The sequence below is a fragment of the Nerophis ophidion genome, linkage group LG09 (genome assembly GCF_033978795.1).
Source record: "Nerophis ophidion isolate RoL-2023_Sa linkage group LG09, RoL_Noph_v1.0, whole genome shotgun sequence".
Classification (NCBI taxonomy): domain Eukaryota; kingdom Metazoa; phylum Chordata; class Actinopteri; order Syngnathiformes; family Syngnathidae; genus Nerophis; species Nerophis ophidion.
Window position 1 is genome coordinate 19,565,432 of NC_084619.1, and position 19,682 is coordinate 19,585,113.

The 19,682-nt window shown below is 41.2% G+C and overlaps 1 protein-coding gene across 2 annotated transcripts in view; it reads right to left on the bottom strand.

The window, feature by feature from the left end:
- oit3 (oncoprotein induced transcript 3) overlaps positions 1 to 16,510 on the bottom strand; it is a 36,177-nt gene extending 19,667 nt beyond the window's left edge. For both annotated transcript variants that reach the window (XM_061909938.1, XM_061909937.1), the window contains exons 1-5: positions 16,387 to 16,510; positions 6,142 to 6,516; positions 5,687 to 5,797; positions 3,333 to 3,455; positions 3,094 to 3,219 (exon numbers count right to left, since the gene is read on the bottom strand). In XM_061909938.1, coding sequence (XP_061765922.1) covers positions 3,094 to 3,219; positions 3,333 to 3,455; positions 5,687 to 5,797; positions 6,142 to 6,516; positions 16,387 to 16,471 — 820 coding nt within the window. In that variant the 5' untranslated portion in view covers positions 16,472 to 16,510. The remainder of the gene's footprint in view (positions 1 to 3,093; positions 3,220 to 3,332; positions 3,456 to 5,686; positions 5,798 to 6,141; positions 6,517 to 16,386) is intronic.
- Between the last annotated feature and the right edge of the window lie 3,172 nt (positions 16,511 to 19,682).

Here is a 19,682-nt window from a genome sequence, read left to right on the forward strand (position 1 = left end):
CACTAGAGAAAAGCGCTATATAAATATAATTCACTTCACTTCACTTCTCCTCAGCATGTCTAGTTGTATAATGACGTTTCAAATTGTATCCCTTGTGCACCGCAACTTTCTCTGTGCAAATAAGACACGTTGGGGTACCCCTGTGTTCAACAAAGAAATATTGCATCTCCCACTTTTCCTGGAATTGTCTTTGCACATCACTAACCCTTCTCTTCACTGCAGGTTATGAAAAAGACATGTTTGGGGTTGCAGAATATATTTGTATTTATCCGACGCACGGATAATAATGTTATTTCCGCAATGTGTGTCTTTCCGCTTTTCCTCCTTAAAGCAACACGGCGGTCAGCGGATAATAGCCGGGAAAGTACCGGGATAGCGAGCGCAAAAAACTGACAGCTCCCATATACAAATATATGTAGTGTTCATCGTGTGAGGCAACGCAAATTAAACAATAATTTAAAAAAAATAACAGTTTGAATTGGTCCAGGTTATCGGGGACTGTTATTACTGACGGAGAGGTGTCGCGGTGTGACTGCAGCCAGGCACGTAAGAAAACCTTCGTCTCCATGGCAACGTTTCTGACGCTTTCACTTATTTGCCGCTTTTCCACTAAGGCAGGGGTAGGCAACCCAGAACGTTGAAAGAGCCATGTTGGACCCAAATAACACAAAACCATCAAGCACCATTCATATAAAAATCACGGGCCGAATTAACATTGAACTTTCATATTAATGTGGGGGCCGCAAAATAACGTCCTGCGGACCTCAATTGGCCCGCGGGCCGCTTGTCTGAGCCCCCTGATTTAGATCTTCCAATGTGTGCGTGCTTTCTTTGTCTGTCTATCATGTTGAAGGAGTGAGGAGTGAGACAGTTTATCTACTTGTTACGCCTACTCTTGCGTTCAAAAAAGATTGAAAAAATAAAAATAAAGATAGGAAAGTAGTCTCCTGAGGAGGAGGTCTATGACTCACCAAATACTTAATAAGCACTCGCGGAGATATTTCTAGATTCCAAATGATCATCATTTATTTTTACCAACAAAAATATTCTCCGTGGTTGACTTCAGAATCATCAAAATAAGACTTATTTAGCGGTAGATAAACTGTCTCAGCCCTCACTCCTTCAACATTAAAGACAGACAAAAGGGGCACACAGCTGTCCCTTCTCCTTAATCATAGGAGGACCGTGAGCAGCTGAAAACAATCAGAGTCAATCATGATTCATCTAAAACATTCAATGATTAATCTACATCATCATTAGCATTATTTGATTTACCACTATCAAAGAAATTAATAAATAAATAAAATAGTGTAAAGGTGACTAAATGGTGTTATGTCTTGTCTAAAGGGTTTAAAAAAAAGATATTTAGAGGGTTGTAAACCATTTTTGTGCTTTTAACTAAAATGAGGGATTTCTATAATCTATAGTACTGCATATAAAAATGTCTTTCTATCAAATATTAAGAGTATGATCATTAGATCAGTGACATGTATGTCTAAATATTGTAATTCTGATTATTACATTTTCCCAAACCTAAATTTTTTTTTCACTTAATATTTATTTTGAAAGCACGGCGATACAGAGGTTAGTGCGTATGCCTCACAATAAGAGGGTATTGGGTTGGAACCCTGAGCTTGGTGTCTTTCTGTGTGGAGTTTGCATGTTTTCCCCGTGATTGTGTGGGTTCCCTCCGGGGACTCCGGCTTCCTCCCACTTCCAAAGACATGCACCTGGGGATAGGTTGATTGGCAACACTAAATTGGCCCTAGTGTGTGAACGTGAGTGTGAATGTTGTCTGTCTGTGTGATGAGGAGGCGACTTGTCCAGGGTGTACTCCGCCTTCCGCCCGAATTCAGCTGAGATAGGCTACAGTGACCTCGACAGGGGCAAGCGGTAGAAAATGGATGGATGGACATTTGATTATGTTATTTGGCGCCAAGACATAAACATTTATTTTTGTAAATACCCTTCATTAAATTAATTAATTTTATATTCAGGACATAGGCTCTTTATAAATGCAATTAAATACAGTTAAATTGCAACAATATTTGAAAAATATTCCTCATGTCACCAAAAAATTTAAAATCTAGAAATGATGACACTTTGACACTGTCACGCCAAATTTCTTCCCCCCTACAAAAACCTTCCCCCCGGAAGACATTTGGCGTGACAGACCCTCCGATGCCTGAAGGACCCCAATGAGGGTGGAAGGACCTTAAAGCAGCCCACACAGCTGCCTGTTTTAAAAGCATTATAATTGGCTGATTGTCATTGGTGAAAAATAACGGTAAGGAAAAAATATTAGCATTCCAGCATGCTAACCTTTCAAGCTATTTTTGCTTCGCTAATTTTGCAGCTGTAACCCTCAAGAGTCATATAACTTGCTTAAAGCAGCCCACACAGCCGCCTGTTTTAAAAGCATTATAATTGGCTCATTGTCCATCCATCCATTTTCTACCGCTTACTCCCTTTCGGGGTCGCGGGGAGCGCTGGCGCCTATCTCAACTACAATCGGGCGGAAGGCAGGGTACACCCTGGACAAGTCGCCACCTCATCGCAGGGCCAACACAGATAGACAGACAACATTCACACTCACATTCACACACTAGGGCCAATTTAGTGTTGCCAATCAACCTATCCCCAGGTGCATGTCTTTGGAAGTGGGAGGAAGCCGGAGTACCCGGAGGGAACCCACGCATTCACGGGGAGAACATGCAAACTCCACACAGAAAGATCCCGAGCCTGGATTTGAACCCAGGACTGCAGGAACTTCGTATTGTGAGGCAGACGCACCAACCCCTCTGCTACCGTGAAGCCCTGGCTGATTGTCATTGGTGAAAAATAACGGTAAGGAAAAAATATTAGCATTCCAGCTTGCTAACCTTTCAAGCTATTTTTGCTTCGCTAAATTTGTATCTGTAACCCTTACGAGTCATATAACTTTGTATTCTCACGCCCCCATTGGGGTCCTTCAGGCATTTGGCGTGACAAAACCAATAAATAAAAAGTTGGTAATTATTATTGTGCTGCGATGTGTTCAATACACCCAACTAATTAACACTAACTCAGCAACACACACACACACACTTGTACCTTGACATGTGCGTTTATCGTTGCTCAGCTGCAGCCCCCTAGGACAGTGACACAGGTGCGAGTCAAGCAGGGATGAGCACCCATGGCTGCAGCCTCCATTGTTGACATGGCAACCTGCTGCCACACCTGGAACAGGCAGCGTAAGAAAAAAAAACATCAGTGCTATTCAACAAAAGTGTTATTTAAAAAGTGTGCTATTCAACAATATTGTTATTTAAAAGTGTATGGAGAGAATGTACCTTTACAGTCGACTCCATTCTCTTCAAGCACTCGGCCTGGACCACACTCGCAGCGTCTGGAGCCTTTGGTGTTGACACACACCTCTGCACAGCCACCATTGGCCGTCTCGCACTCATTCACATCTGCACACAAACACACACACCCGGGTCACACAGCACGTTAACTTCAGCGTAAGACAAGCTAAATGACTTCATTACCAACTCATGTGGATGAGATGATGAACTCTAGACTGAATTCAGAACAGTGAGGTGTAAAGACAAGTAAGAATAATAATGGCTGGAATAAAAGAGTGATACAGATGAGGGTGAAAAGAAAGTGCAGTCACTTAAGTGACACTTTTGCAATCTACTGTATTTACAGTACTGTAAGCACACCTGTGAAGTGAAAACCATTTCAGGTAACTACCTCTTGAAGCTCATCGAGAGAATGCCAAGAGTGTGCAAAGCAGTAATCAGAGCAAAGGTGGCTATTTTGAAGAAACTAGAATATAAAACATTTTTTCAGTTATTTCCCCTTTTTTGTTAGGTACATAACTCCTCATGAGTTCAGTCATAGTGTTGATGCCTTCAGTGACAATCTATAATGTAAATAGTCATGAAAATAAAGAAAACGCATTGAAAAGTTGTATTTTGGTTTCATCTGACCACATGACATTCTCCCAATCCTCTGCTGAATCATCCATGTATCCATTTTGGTATAAACTCAAATCGTCATGTTTGGAGGAAGAAGAATACTGAGTTGCATCCCAAGAACACCACACCTACTGTGAAGCATGGGGGTGGAAACATCATGCTTTTGGGCTGTTTTTCTGCTAAGGGGACACGACGACTGATCCGTGTTAAGGAAAGAATGAATGGGGCCATGTATCGTGAGATTTTGAGCCAAAACCTCCTTCCATCAGTGAGAGCTTTGAATGGTTGACCAAATACTTATTTTCCACCATAATTTACAAATATATATTTTTAAATTCCTACAATGTGAATTCCTGGATTTTTTTTTTCACATTCTGTCCCTCACAGTTGAAGTGTACCTATGATGAAAATTACAGACCTCTGTCATCATTTTAAGTGGGAGAACTTGCACAATCGGTGGCTGCAAATACTTTTTTGCCCCATTCTGTGTGTGTATATATATATATATATATATATATATATATATATATATATATATGTCTTGATTGGATTATCCAGAGAATAGTGCTCGATACCGTGGTAGAGCGCAATATGTAGGTGTGGGAAAAAATCACAAGACTACTTCATCTCTACAGATCTGTTTCATGAGGGGTTCCCTCAATCATCAGGAGATTTTAATGGAAGCATTCACATACAATGGTTTATATAGAGCACAGAATGGGTAGGTACAAGCAGGCGTAGGGTGTGGTGATTGGCTCATGTGTTACCTAGGAGGTGTTTCCGTCTGTGGCGGCATGTTAAAATGATTTCACTGCGCTTGTTGAGGGATGATAGACCTGGATGATATATAATAAACAGTTTCTCTTTTAAGCATAGGTTGCATCTTTTATTACCACTGTTGTAAGGTGTGCTGGATGCAAGAATTTGCCATGTTATTGAATATTCAACATTATTGTCTTCGAGGTTCCAAATGTGTTTGCTGAGCTCTGTAGAATTCCGCAAAGTCTGGTTTCTAAAGGAGGCGTTGTGATTATTCCATCTTGTTTTGAACGCTCCTTCGGTTAATCCTACGTACGTGTCGGATGTGTTAATGTCCTTGCGTATTACCTTTGCTTGGTAAACGACTGATGTCTGTAAGCACTCTCCGTTGAGAGGGCAATCAGGTATATATATATATATATATTTGGTTACGTTTTAGGTCACGACATGTAAATGGGGTATTGTTTGCGCTTTCTAGATAATTTTAGAGAGAGTATATTGGTGTATAAACAGTGTTGTGGAACAACAGCCATGAACTCAAGCACACGATATCCCTAAAAATCAGTTTTGGTGGAACAGGGGTTAGTGCATGTGCCTCACAATACCAAGGTCCTGAGTTCAATCCCGGGCTCGGTATCTTTCTCTGTGGAGTTTGCCTTTTTTTCCCTGTGACTGCGTGAGTTCCTTCCGGGTACTCCGGCTTCCTCCCACCGCCAAAGACATGCACCTGGGGATAGGTTGATTGGCAACTCTAAATTGGCCCTAGTGTGTGAATGTGAGTGTGAATGTTGTCTTTCTATCTGTGTTGGCCCTGCGATGAGGTGGCGACTTGTCCAGGGTGTAACCCGCGACCAGCACCCCCTGCGACCCCGAAAGGGACAAGTGGATGGATTTCTGTCGGTATTGTTCCAGGTTTTCCTGTTTATTGGACTTATCTACTGGTCTCTTCCTTCCTGTCTCACCCAGGCATGTTTGTCCGTCCGGTCCCAAAACAGTTCCAGGAGCACAGCGACATTCCGAGTCAGGACATCTCGGACCGGCGCATGGAACGTCATCGCAGATGTCGTAGAAATCTGCAGGACGTAATAATAGTAACAATCATTCCTGGAGGTAAATAAATAAATGATAAATGGGTTGTACTTGTATAGCGCTTTTCTACCTTCAAGGTACTCAAAGCGCTTTGACATTACTTCCACATTTACCCATTCACACACAGATGGAGGGAGCTGCCATGCAAGGCGCCAACCAGCACCCATCAGGAGCAAGGGTGAAGTGTCTTGCTCAGGACACAACGGACGTGACGAGGTTGGTACTCGGTGGGATTTGAACCAGGGACCCTGGGGTTGCGCACGGCCACTCTCCCACTGCGCCACGCCGTCCCTAAAGGTACAAGGGGTGTTGAAGGAAGTCTACTCACGAGCGCAGTACACATGGAAGCAAACTGCAGGTCTCGGCAGGCGGTACACAAAGTACCCGCCGGTGCAGGCCTTCACGTCCACGCTGGCGTTCCACTGGCAGCAGTCGTCCCCGAAGCTGGCGCACACAGGAAGCGTGACCACGCCTTCCTGCGGCTGTGGGTGACTGCCGTTGAGCCAGACGGGAGCGTGAGTGCCGCAGTGGTTCTCGGGGATGCAGAAGGTGGGCATGGCGTCCCCTGCCATGCCGGTGAAGCGGTACCACTCTCCGGACATGTGGTTGTCGCACCGAGGCACCCCAGATGACTGGTTGATGTGATAGTCGGTGTTCCTCCATGGCTCGTTTAAGCTGCTGTAGGCAGAGCAAGGGTCCAAGGCTGCACGGGCACACAGATTATATACAAATAACCATGATGGAGTAATGATCATTTATATGGCATCTTTCTCCAAATCTAAGGACTGTTGCGATTGTAGCGTATGTGTGTGTGTGCTCCTTTCAGAATGGCAGTATGTGAAGTGAGTGACGTAAGTAAGAAAGTGGGCAAGTGAGGTGAGGGAGCGGTAGCAGTTAGTGTGTTGGAGTGTTTTTGCTTGATTGAGACTTTTATTAGTAGATTGCACAGTACAGTACATATTCTGTACAATTGACCACTAAATGGTAACACCCGAATAAGTTTTTCAACTTGTTTAAGTCGAGGTCCATGTCAATCAATTCATGGTAGTAGCTTAGTGCAGTGTTTTTCAACCTTTTCTGAGCCGAGGCACATTTTTTACATTGAAAAAATGCGGTGGCACACCACCAGCAGAAAACATAAAAAAATGAAATTCAGCAGCCGATATTGACAGTAGACAATCGTTCTCGCAATTGTTGGATATGAATTCAAACCATCACCATCCATGCATCACTATAGCTCTTGTCTCAAAGTAGGTGTACTGTCACATCACGCCCTGACTTTTTTCGAGTTTATTGCTGTACTTTGTGGACGCCGTCTGCTCCACGCGCTGTAAGTCTTTGCTGTTGTCCAGCATTATGTTTTTGTTTACTTTGCGTCAGTGCCCCCCGCGACCCCGAAAGGGAATAAGCGGTAGAAAATGGATGGATGGATATATATACATATATATATATGTATATACATATATATATATACACATATATATATTTATACATATATATATATATACATACATACATACATACATACATATGTATGTATGTATGTACAAATATATATATATGTACATACATACATACACATAAATCCATCCATTATCTACCACTTATTCCCTTTGGGGTCGCTGGTGCCTATCTCAGCTACAATCGGGCGGAAGGCGGGGTACACCCTGGACAAGTCGCCACCTCATCGCAGGGCCAACACAGATAGACAGACAACATTCACACTCACATTCACACACTAGGGCCAATTTAGTGTTGCCAATCAACCTATCCCCAGGTGCATGTCTTTGGAAGTGGGAGGAAGCCGGAGTACCCGGAGGGAACCCACGCATTCACGGGGAGAACATGCAAACTCCACACAGAGATCCCAAGCCCGGTGTCAAGCCAAATAAGTGCTCGCTGCGAAATAAGTGCCCAAGCGTGTCAGGGAATATATTTAGCACCTTAAGAGCGAAATATATGCCCACCCTATTGTATAAAGTGTGTATGGGACGGCTTGCGAAATAATTGCCCCTGTGGATTTGCTGATATTTTTAGCTAAAAGAAAAGCCGTATCATACCAAAGTTACTGCGATATATATTGTCTTAGGCTATCAAATATGAAGAAACAGCAGGATGAAACAAAAAAAAAATCAGTAGTTTTAATTTTGGTGGGTTAAGCTTTTAAAAATAGTGGACAGTCTCTCTCTCGCTACACACATGTTGGTTTGACAATGACGCCGCCCTGCCAAAAAACTGCCCGGCGCACCTGTGGACTGCGCAGGTGCGCGCATGCGTACACCCCCCCCTGGGCACTTATTTCGGCTGGGCACAAATTTGGCTTGACACCGGGATTGAACCCAGGACTACTCAGGACCTTCGTATTGTGAGGCAGGCGCAATATCCCCTCTTACACCGTTTATATATATATATATATATATATATATATATATATATATATATATATATCCACAGGCAGTCGTAGGGTGTGGTGATTGGCTCATGTGTTACCTAGGAGGTGTTTCCGTCTGTGGCGGCATGTTGAAATGATTTCACTGCGCTTGTTGAGGGATGATATTCACAGTGGCAGAGGGGTTAGTGCGTCTGCCTAACAATACGAAGGTCCTGCAGTCTTGGGTTCAATCCCGGGCTCGGGATCTTTCTGTGTGGAGTTTGCATGTTCTCCCCGTGAATGCGTGGGCTTCCTCCCACCTCCAAAGACATGCACCTGGGGATAGGTTGATTGGCAACACTAAATTGGCCCTAGTGTGTGAATGTTAGTGTGAATGTTGTCTGTCTATCTGTGTTGGCCCTGTGATGAGGTGGCGACTTGTCCAGAGTGTACGCCGCCTTCCGCCTGATTGGGAATAAGCGGTAGAAAATGGATGAATGGATGCAGCCAGTTCAGTTTTAGTTTAGTTTTGCATAGCCATCCCTAAGCTTTATTTTTGGTTTAAGCATTAGATACCTTTTTACCTGCACACTGCCTCCCACTGTCGTCTGCATATTGTGATCACCACAAACCAGGTTCCCGAAGTCCACAAAGCAATTATCTACCTGCTGCCACCTACTGATATGGAAGAGTGTTACACGATTACTCTGCCGAGCTCTAGACAGCACAGATAATAAATGATGGTTTGCAAAAAAATATTTTTAACACAAGTAGGTGAAATTACATAATTTCCCACAGCAAACCAAACAATACCTCAGGGTACATTAGAGGTTGTCCAGTTGGCTTTTTGGAAAACATAACTAAAGTGACAGAGTTGCAATGAATCGATGGCCTCATCATTCCGAGCCAAGAGCGGAACTGTAGGGACCCCCTGCCGGGTAAAGTGGAGGTTGTTACCCCCCTCCACACATGGGCCCTGGAGGGAACGTCTCCCTGCAGTAGAGGTGGAACAGGACGCTTGAAAATAGAATGCATGTCCGATCAAGATTATCGTTTTATGGGCTTGGTTTGCAATTCTGAAAGACTCAAGAAGACAGGTTCACGGATAATGAAAAGTTGAAGCAAAGTACCACTGATAGTCACACACACACTAGGTGTGGTGAAATTATCCGCTGCATTTGACCCATCCCCTTGTTCACCCCCTGGGGGTGAGGGGAGCAGTGAGCAGCAGCGGTGGCCACGCTCGGGTTTTTTTTTTGGTGATTTAACCCCTCAATTCCTACCCTTGATGCTGAGTACCAAACATTTGTGCAATGAGTCCCATTGTTATAGTCTTTGGTATGACTTGGCCGGGGTTCGAACTCACGACCTTCCAGTCTCAGGGCGGACACTCTAACCACAAGGCCACTCAGCAGGTAACACATACAGTAGTGCTTCCCTTTGCTGGCTTCTGTGCAGCCATTTTGGCTCCAGTTTCCACTTAATGAATGTGAGTGTGAATGTCTTAGTGTGGCCCTAAAGAAGATTGTGTTTGTGGCCCCATTTTGGTGTTCAATATTACTTATTCGCTATTGTTATTTTATTATTGTTATCAGACTCACACTTTTTAGTTTGTATTCATCATGTATGCTGTCGTCATTTATTTAAGTAGGATTCTAAATATGCAAAGTGTCTCTTTTGCGTGAAAAAGTAAGTGATCGCCATTGCAGAATAATACCTTTTAATGCTAAACACAAACGTCGATCCCCCCTGGCTGACATTGTCTTTATATTGAACTTTCACAGTATCATGTTAGACCCCCTCGACATCCATTGCTTTCGGTCCCCTAGAGGGGGGGGGGGGGGGGGGGGGGGGGGGGGGGGGGTTGCCCACATTTGAGGTCCTCTCCAAGGTTTATCATAGTCTTCATTGTCACCGACGTCCCACTGGGTGTGAGTTTTCCTTGCCCTTATGTGGGCTCTACCGAGGATGTCGTTGTGGTTTGTGCAGCCCTTTGAGACACTAGTGATTTAGGGCTATATAAATAATCATTGATTGATTGATATTGTCCAGCAGCTAATTATGTGTCTCCATACACAGTGAGGAGCCGCTACACCCTAAGTTAATACTAATCACCTCCATGCCGGCAAATAAACGTCGTTTTTCTAAATATATTAAGTATCATTATCAAGTAATATTATCACTGGAGGAAGAGGCTAAAAACGTTACACACCGAGAGCAAGCCCGAAAAAGGCATGCTAATAGTTATGGTAACCGCTAAGCTAGTTTGTAACAACCCCAAGAAATGAATGCTCGGTAAAGATTAACAAGTGTAAATGGAACCACAGAAATTAAACAGCTATTAACAGGAAATGAACAAGTACCGTATTATTCGGATCATAAGGCACACCAGATTATAGGGCGCACTGCAGATGAGCAGATTTATCTGGGTTTATTTTCATACAAAAGGCGCACTGGAATATAAGGCGCATTGAAAGGGTCTTCTTTTGGGTATATTTAAAATTTGTGTGTAGTTTATGTTTTATGGATCGTCTTCAAACTGCTTTCTGACCGTCTCTTCAGGATGCGTCGTTTTGTAAGGTGTCTAATTCACGTGTCTCCACTTCGACAGTGTCTTCTCCTCGCCATCTTTGTTGTACCAGTAGTTTTTAGCGCTTCCATAGCGAGTCTACCGACAGATGTAAGTTAGAATTGTACGCTACTTTAAATGGTAAGAGGATTTAAATGGTAGGAGGATGAATGCTTCAAAACAAGGGAATAGAATATAAGAAGGATATCACTGACTACGACATGGACTACAATGGCGGACTCGCGCACATTTTTGGGACTTATGGAGATCGCAAATACACATCAGCAAATACCAATAGGAAAGAAAAGTTGGTTTTGTATAATAGGTTGAAACAGAACGCCAGATAACATGCCTCATGTTAGCTAACATTATGGAGTCCTTTTACACACACAATAATAACACCCATATGTTGAAGCACAGTACATCTGACTATGGTAGCCATAATGCTTCACCTTCCATCAAGCTGGGCACCTTCATAGCTTACCAAAATTGTACTCAAACATTTTTATTTTTATTTTCTGTTAAAACTCTGACTAGCAACATTCAGAACAGCAAACCACAGAACAACTGAGAGGACACACAAAAAAGGCACAAATCCAAAAGCAGTCAAACAAAAATTAATAATATCATTATTAATAACAATTCCAACAAAGCAGTCATTAGAAAGCCCACATTTACATTATCATCAAAGCCATTAAAAAAAACATAAAACATTTAAAAAATTAACAATAGTGTCACAGTGGCTTACACTTTTGTCACATCTCATAAGCTTGACAACACACAGTGTCCAAGTCATATTTTCATTTAATAGTTAAAACTAAAACATGTTGATACAGTTTTGATCGCCGTGCGTAATGTTCTGTATTCACAACAAAACATCAACGTTTTGGCGTTGTTTGCTAACGGTACTTGCAAGCGTCGTTTATTGAACGTCAACTTGCAGTCCACACATATATCTTATGTGGGACTGCCATCTACTGGTCAAACTTATCATTACACTCCGTACAAAAAAAAATTGCTTCAAGGCCGGTAAGCACAACCAGAATAAATAAATACATTAGGCGCACCGGGTTATAAGGCGCATTGTTGATTTTTGATTTTAAGTGTGCCTTATAGTCCGAAACATACTATAGATTAATAAGGGTCTAGAGAGAGGATAATATAACTACTGTGGGTGGGCATAGCTCGATTCATAAATTGGTGGTGTCGACACCAAATCCAAGGACAGTATCAGTATAGTGTCGACACTATAATGAATACATCGCTTTCTTTATTTTCTAAATCAATGATCTTCAAATAACTTTTTTTATTGTTTTTCTTAGTGTTTACAAATTCTGCAAAATTTTTTATTGGTTATTGTGTATTATTAACTTTGTTTTGTTTGTTTTAACCAGCTCAGTGGCCTTGTGGTTAAAGAGTCCGCCCTGAGACTGGGAGGTTGTGCGTTCAAACCCTGGCCGAGTCATACCAAAGACTACAAATAAAAAAATGTGACCCATACTTGGCACTCAGCATTAAGGGTTGGAATTGGGGGTTAAATCACCAAAATGATTCCCGAGTGCGGCACAAACTGCTGCTCACTGCTCCCTCACCCCCCAGGGGGTGAACATGGGAATGGGTCAAATGCAGAGGACACATTTCACCACACCTAGTGTGTGTGTGTGTGTGTGACAATCAGTGGTGTTTTAACTTGAACAAACAAATGTATGTAATAAGAGTGGAATAAATATCGTCTTGATTTTGTTAAACAGTCAACAACTCACCATTATTAAATTGAAAAAATTTAATATTAATACACGTGATCAGTATCAGCTGATCTCAAACTTGGATGATTAGTATCTGAATGGGCGGTATACCCGAATATTTGCCAACCTTGAGACCTCCAATTTCAGGAGGTGGGGGGGGAGGCGTGGTCGTGGTTGGGGGCGTGGTTTGGGCAGGGGGTGTGGTTAACAGGAGACAAGTATAATTCACCAACTTGAGTATTTAAAAAAAATATATATATATATATATATATATATGAAATACTTGACTTTCAATGCGTTCTAGCTATATATATTTATTTTATTATATATATATATAAATAAAAGAAATAGAAATTTCAGACAGCACCTATTCAAATACACAGTAATAAAAACACAGTTGTTCTACTAACTGTACTGTGCTTGCTGGTTATTAAAAACAACAACAACAACACTTACCTTTCAGTATTTGAGTAACCTTTGTTCTGCCATTTGTGTGCCGTACTGAAGAGTCACTTGCCGTCAGGTGCGCAACACCACGTAAATCGTTGGCCAATCAAAAAGCAACCCCATGACGCTATAGCCAACATTCACCAGGAGATGGCAACAGACAACATAGAATCACTCTATTACAGACGGCGTCGCCATGGCTGTAACTTCCTCCTTCTTCTGCTTCGTCTCCTTGTGTGTGCAGTTTTTTTATTAAATTCCGTAGATGTTGTAACGTGATTGGGGAGGCAAGCTGTTTATATAACAGGAAAGCGGGCGTGAAAACAGGCTGTCCCCACTCATGTCCGCATGGAGCTGGAGGGGGCGTGAATTTCGGGAGATTTCCGGGAGAACATTTCGTCCGGGAGGTTTTCGGGAGAGGCGCTGAATTTCGGGAGTCTCCCGGAAGTTCCGGGAGTGTTGGCAAGTATCCACTGATGATAATCCTCCACCAAACAGCTAGGCGTGTTACTAGGTATACCGTATACCTAGTAACACACCTAGCTGTTTGGTGGAGGATTATCATAAGTGGATAATAATAATCATTATAATCGTAACACACCAATATTATAATAATCATTATATTATTATTAGTGCATCTACTGGGTGTTGAGCCTCTCACTGTCTTTAAAAGCTTTTGACGCCTTTTTTGAACTCCATTCAAAACATAACATTGACTAATCATACTTTTGCCTTTTTGCTATCACCTCATGCTGGTTCCCAAATGTTGGCACTGCGAGTGAATGCATGAATGTGTACCCCACTTTTCGCCTGTAGTAAGCTCCAGAGTAGTCAGTGTACAGCTTATTTAGCGGCATAGATATAAGAACCACAAAAAAATGCCCATAGGTCACAGTATTCCCCTCATTATAATATTTTTAACATCATGTTTACTTTTCTACACACTTTATTAACAAGGAATTCTAAAATGACAACAGAAGTTATGGCAAGGTCTTCTTTTCCTCACAAGAAAAAACCTTGCAGACAACTAAGAGTCAGTGGGGGAGCCGCCATCTGCCTCATACGGTTGGTTGAAGAGAGAGACCGAGGCAGGACAACATCCTGCACACTGCATTTTGCATAAAGAGAGGAGTCTATAAAACAACCAACAGGAGTGCTGCTGATGATGCTAACGACGCTAAGGATGATGATATACATCACAGTGTGTGTTGAATACAGCTCTGGAGGAACATCGTTATGACCACAGCAGTCAGTTGTGCAGAATCAAGACATAATGAACACGATGAGCACCTGGTGGCCAATCTCTTCTTCCAGACTGTAATTAAGGGCAGTAGGAAGACAAGCAGGAGTGCTGGGATGATGATCATAAGCGAGAGAAACTATTTTAATATCGTTGCTGCTGACTCTGCTTCAAGTTGAGTGGACGCACATAATAAAAGTTTGACAGAGATGATACAAGAGGAATGCATGAGGAATTTGCAGTTTGCACAACAACTTCCAGAATTACAGAAATATTTATCATTACACGATTAAACATTTTAGACAGCTCCTTTGTCTCATTTATACGCTGATTACATTAGAGAACAAAAAGCGATGATGGAAAACATGTCAGAGAGAAATTCATTCTAGAATTCTTGTCCTTTTTTTGATACGATTACTATCAATTATCAATTGTAGTTTGCTGTTATTTGGAAATTATTTGGAAAATTGGCTTATTAGTTTGAGCAGAGTGGCAACATGTTAGAAACAGCTGTTATTACATATATAGTAATATCGTACAATTATTTTTAATATTACTACTACCACCAATAATAATAATAATAATAACACTTTACTACTAATAATAATGATAGGAACTTAAAATTGAACTCATCATAATTGTAAAATAATAATGATCTGGCTTATTTAGCAATGCCTAAAGAGCAGTACTATAGAAATAGCTCTTTGACATATATTGATAATACTACTTCTACTTATAAAAACAATACTTTTACTACTACTACTACTAAAAACAATACTTTTACTACTACTACTACTACTAATAATAATAATAATAATAATAATAATAAATATAATAATAACAACAATAATACTTTACTACTAATAATAATAATAGGAACTTAAAATTGAATTCATCATAATTGTAAAATAATAATGATCTGGCTTATTTAGCCATGCCTAATGAGCAGTACTATAGAAATAGCTCTTTAACATATATACCTTGACAGTAGGTATGTTGTTCTTGGGATGCAACTCAGTATTGTTTTTCCTCCAAACACGACGAGTTGAGTTTATACCAAAATGTTTTATTTTGGTTTCATTTGACCACATGACATTCTCTCAATCCTCTGCTGTATCATACATGTATCCATTTTGGTAATAAACTCAACTCGTTGTGTTGGGAGTAAGAAGAATACTGAGTTGCATCCCAAGAACACCACACCTACTGTGAAGCATGGGGGTGGAAACATCATGCTTTGGGGCTGTTATTCTGCTAAGGGGACAGGACGATTGATCCGTGTTAAGGAAAGAATGAATGGGGCCATGTATCGTGAGATTTTGAGCCAAAACCTCCTTCCATCAGTGAGAGCTTTGAATGGTTGACCAAATACTTATTTCCCACCATACTTTACAAATAAATTCTTTAAAATTCCTACAATGTGAATTCCTGGATTTTTTTTCACATTCTGTCTCTCACAGTTGAAGTGTACCTATGATGAAAATTACAGACCTCTGTCTTCATTTTAAGTGGGAGAACTTGCACAATCGGTGGCTGACTAAATACTTTTTTGCCCCACTGTATGTAGTTTGATCATTTTCTCGACTGATGTACTAACATTATTATTATTATTGGCTTTTATCTAGTTTGCACACTGTCTGTATCATTACTATTATCATTAAAATCGACTCCTCTTTGCCTCATTCTTTTTATTGTCCCATTTTAATGATTTTAGATCTGTGTTGTTGTTGGGGACGAGTGTTGTAAATTAGCTTTGGCTACAAACACTATGATGCATACATTGGATGACTGTTACAGACATCTATGTTTCTGTACCCGTCCCTATTTCAAATAAACCAGAAAGACGAAAGAACATCATGTGGTTTGTTTTGCACACATGCAGCATCATCTACAAAGATACAAAGAATTGCTATTGCGACATCCAGTGGACACATTTAGAACAGCAGTTTCTTTGATTTAAAAATTTCTGGTTAATTTTCATACTGAGCTAACTCATCCCGCGGTCTGTATAAAACCTGTTTGTGGGCCTGATCCGGCCCTCGAGCCGTACATTTGACACCCTTGCTTTACGCACAAACACAAAAGAACAAAATCTTCATAACCAAATCCTCAATCACAGATTAAAATACAAATTTTCTGTATCCTACTCCTATATGCAGTAGTTGAACTGTATTACACAACTCATTAATTTTCATACTCACTGGCAGCCGTGACCTGAAAAGCCTCTTGCAGCAGAATAGTGACCACAAAAGGTATCATGTTGAGAAGAAGATGGTGCAAAATCATATGGCGGGTCAAATTCTGTTAGTGCGTTTTTGTTTATCCTTAGGGGGAGTCTGTTTTTAATAGGCACCTCCTATCTGTTTGTGTGACACTGTCATGTCTCACCTTGACCTCCCGTTGGCTGAATCATCCTCCAATTGTTTCACACGGAACATCCTTCAAACTATTCCCTTCCCTGCACAAAAGGTCACAGTCATTGTGCGGCACTTTGCCTGCTCGTGAAGCTGGTGCAGCGTTTACTGGCCATTACTGATCATTCTTAGTCATTAAGAAGAAAGCAGAAACTGGAGCTAACCTGAGTCTCTCCTTCATGTAATTAAATGAATGAAGACATTAATCCAAGAGGCTGTTTAAGGGAAATGAGGTGGAAAATGCCACTTTTTTTTTTTTGGACTACTCCTGCAAATAAGACAATGATTGATTTCCTGGCTGGGGCAAAACTGTACACATAAAATACACTGCTGCAAATGTTGAGACAATGCAAGATTTGCATCAAAAATATTGCCTTGAAAATGGCTGCCCTGGCAAACAAAGCATTCATCATTTAGGAATTCCAGCCATTTTGAACGCAGCGTGTCAAACTTATTTTTAGTGGGGGCCACATCGCAATTGGGGGCTGCCTTCAGAGGGCCAGTGAATATACAGTCGCGATCAAAAGTTGACATACACTTGTAAAGAACATAACGTCATGGCTGTGTTCAGTTTCCAATACTTTCTACAAGTATTTTACTTGTTTTATTTTTGTGATAGAGCGATTGGAGCACATACTTGTTGGTCACAAAAAACATTCATGAATTTTGGTTCTTTTATGAATTTATTATGGGTCGACTGAAAATGTGACCAAATCTGCTGGGTCAAAAGTATACATACAGCAATGTTAATATTTGTGTCAGAGTTGCCCCTGACAGTTTGTTTGTGTTTTAGTTTCTCCTCTGTGTTCCAGTCGAGTGCTCTTATTTTAGTTCAGCTTCCTGTTTGTCTCCCTGTGTCCTGTTTTCACTCAGCTGTGGCTGATTGGCATCTGGTCGCACCTGGTGTCAATCAGCCAGGTCCTATTTTACCTGCTTTGTTCCTCCAGTCAGCGCTGGATCATTGTATTGTCCTTGCCTCATGTCACTCTTGTGTCTTTGCTACCTGTCGTGTCTGGCATCATTTCAGCTATTACCTGTCCTGCTACATCTTGTCCTGGTCGACGTAGCGGTAAGCTGTTTGTTATCCTCTAGCTTCCATGCTAAAGTTCCTTTTGTTTCTTGTTAGCTTCTATGCTAAAGGCCTTTTGTTTTTATCCGCCCACGCGTGCGCTTTTGGTTTGAACCCTTTGTTTGGTTTTGTCTTAGTATTTATATTAAAATCATGTTTGCTCACTCCATGCCTGCCTCCACCTCTGCATCTTGGGGTTCGTCAACAAATACCCTTGACAATTTGGTTACATGTCCTTTGGCAAGTTTCACTGCAATAAGGCGCTTTTGGTAGCCATCCACAAGCTTCTGGTTGAATTTTTGACCACTCCTCCTGACAAAATTGTTGCATTTCAGCTAAATTTGTTGGTTTTCTGACATGGACTTGTTTCTTCAGCATTGTCCCACAAGTTTAAGTCAGGACTTTGGGAAGGCCATTCTAAAATCTTCATTCTAGCCTGATTTAGTCATTCCTTTACCACTTTTGACGTGTGTTTGGGGTCATTGTCCTGTTGGAACACTCAACTGATGATTTTAGGTTGTCTTGAAGAATTTGGAGGCAAACGTCCTTTTTCATTGTCACATTTAAAGCCGCAAAACAGGCTCAGAGCATAATACTACCACCACCATGCTTGACGGCAGGTATGGTGTTCCTGGGATTAAAGGCCTCACTTTTTCTCCTCCAAACATATTGCTGGGTATTGTCGCTAAACAGCTCAATTTTTGTTTCATCTGAAATCACATGTACAAAAATAAATCCTTCTGGAGGAAAGTTCTGTGGTCAGATGAAACAAAAATTTAGCTGTTTGGTAAATGGTAAAGAAAAGGCTAAATCAGGCTAGAATTAAGGTTTTAGAATGGCCTTTCCTAAGTCCTGACTCAAATGTGTGAACAATGCTGAAGAAACAAGTCCATGTCAGAAAACCAACAAATTTAGCTGAACTGCACCAATTTTGTCAAGAGTAGTGGTCAAAATTTCAACCAGAAGCTTGTGGATGGCTACCAAAAGTGCCTTATTGCAGTGAAACTTGCCAAGGGACATGTAACCAAACATTAACATTGCTGTATGTATACTTTTGACCCAGCAGATTTGGTCACATTTTCAGTAGACCCATAATAAATTCATAAAAGAACCAAACTTCATGAATGTTTTTCGTGACCCAACAAGTATGTGCTCCAATCACTCTATCCCAAAAAAATAAGACTTGTAGAAATGATTGGAAACTCAAGTCAGCCATGACATTATGTTCTTTACAAGTGTATGTAATCATTTGATCGCAACTGTATATGAATATAAACATATAATAGTCGTGTTACGCAGTTCGCAAAGGTAACTGTTTTTGGGACAAAATAAACACCATGTTTACTTGACCCAATTCCCGGGAAACTTATCAAGGAGCTGTTTGTAATATTAGGACCATCGGTGCTGAATATTATAAATGTATCACTTTCCCCTGGCACTGGTCCCTTAGTATTAAAAAAAAGTGGTTACTCATTTTCTGTTCAAAAGACCTAACGTCGATACTGACCTCATGGCAAACTACCGGCAAGTGTTCCACCTTCCCTTTATCTCAAAAATCCTCAAAAAAAATTGCTGCACAACAGCTAAATGAACACTTAGCGTCCAACAATCTCTGTGAACCCTTGCAGTGGAGTTTCAGGGCAAATCACTCCAGGGAGACAGCCCTCACAAAAATTACCAATGATCTCTTGCTAACGATGGATGATGATGCATCATCCATGTTGCTGCTTCTTGATCTTAGCGCTGCTTTGGATACCGTCTATCATAATATTTTATAAGAACGCATCAAAACACATATTGGTATGTCAGACTTAGCCTTGTCTTGGTTTAACCAAGTAACTAATCGTACTGACAGGAGGCGATCCCTTCCAAGGTTTCTCATTGTGCCCATTGGGTTGAGTTTTTCCTTGCCCTGATGTGGGATCTGAACCAAGGATGTCGCTGGGGCTTGTGCAGCCCTTTGAGACATTTGTGATTAAGGGCTATATAAATAAACTTTAATTGATTGAGTGAC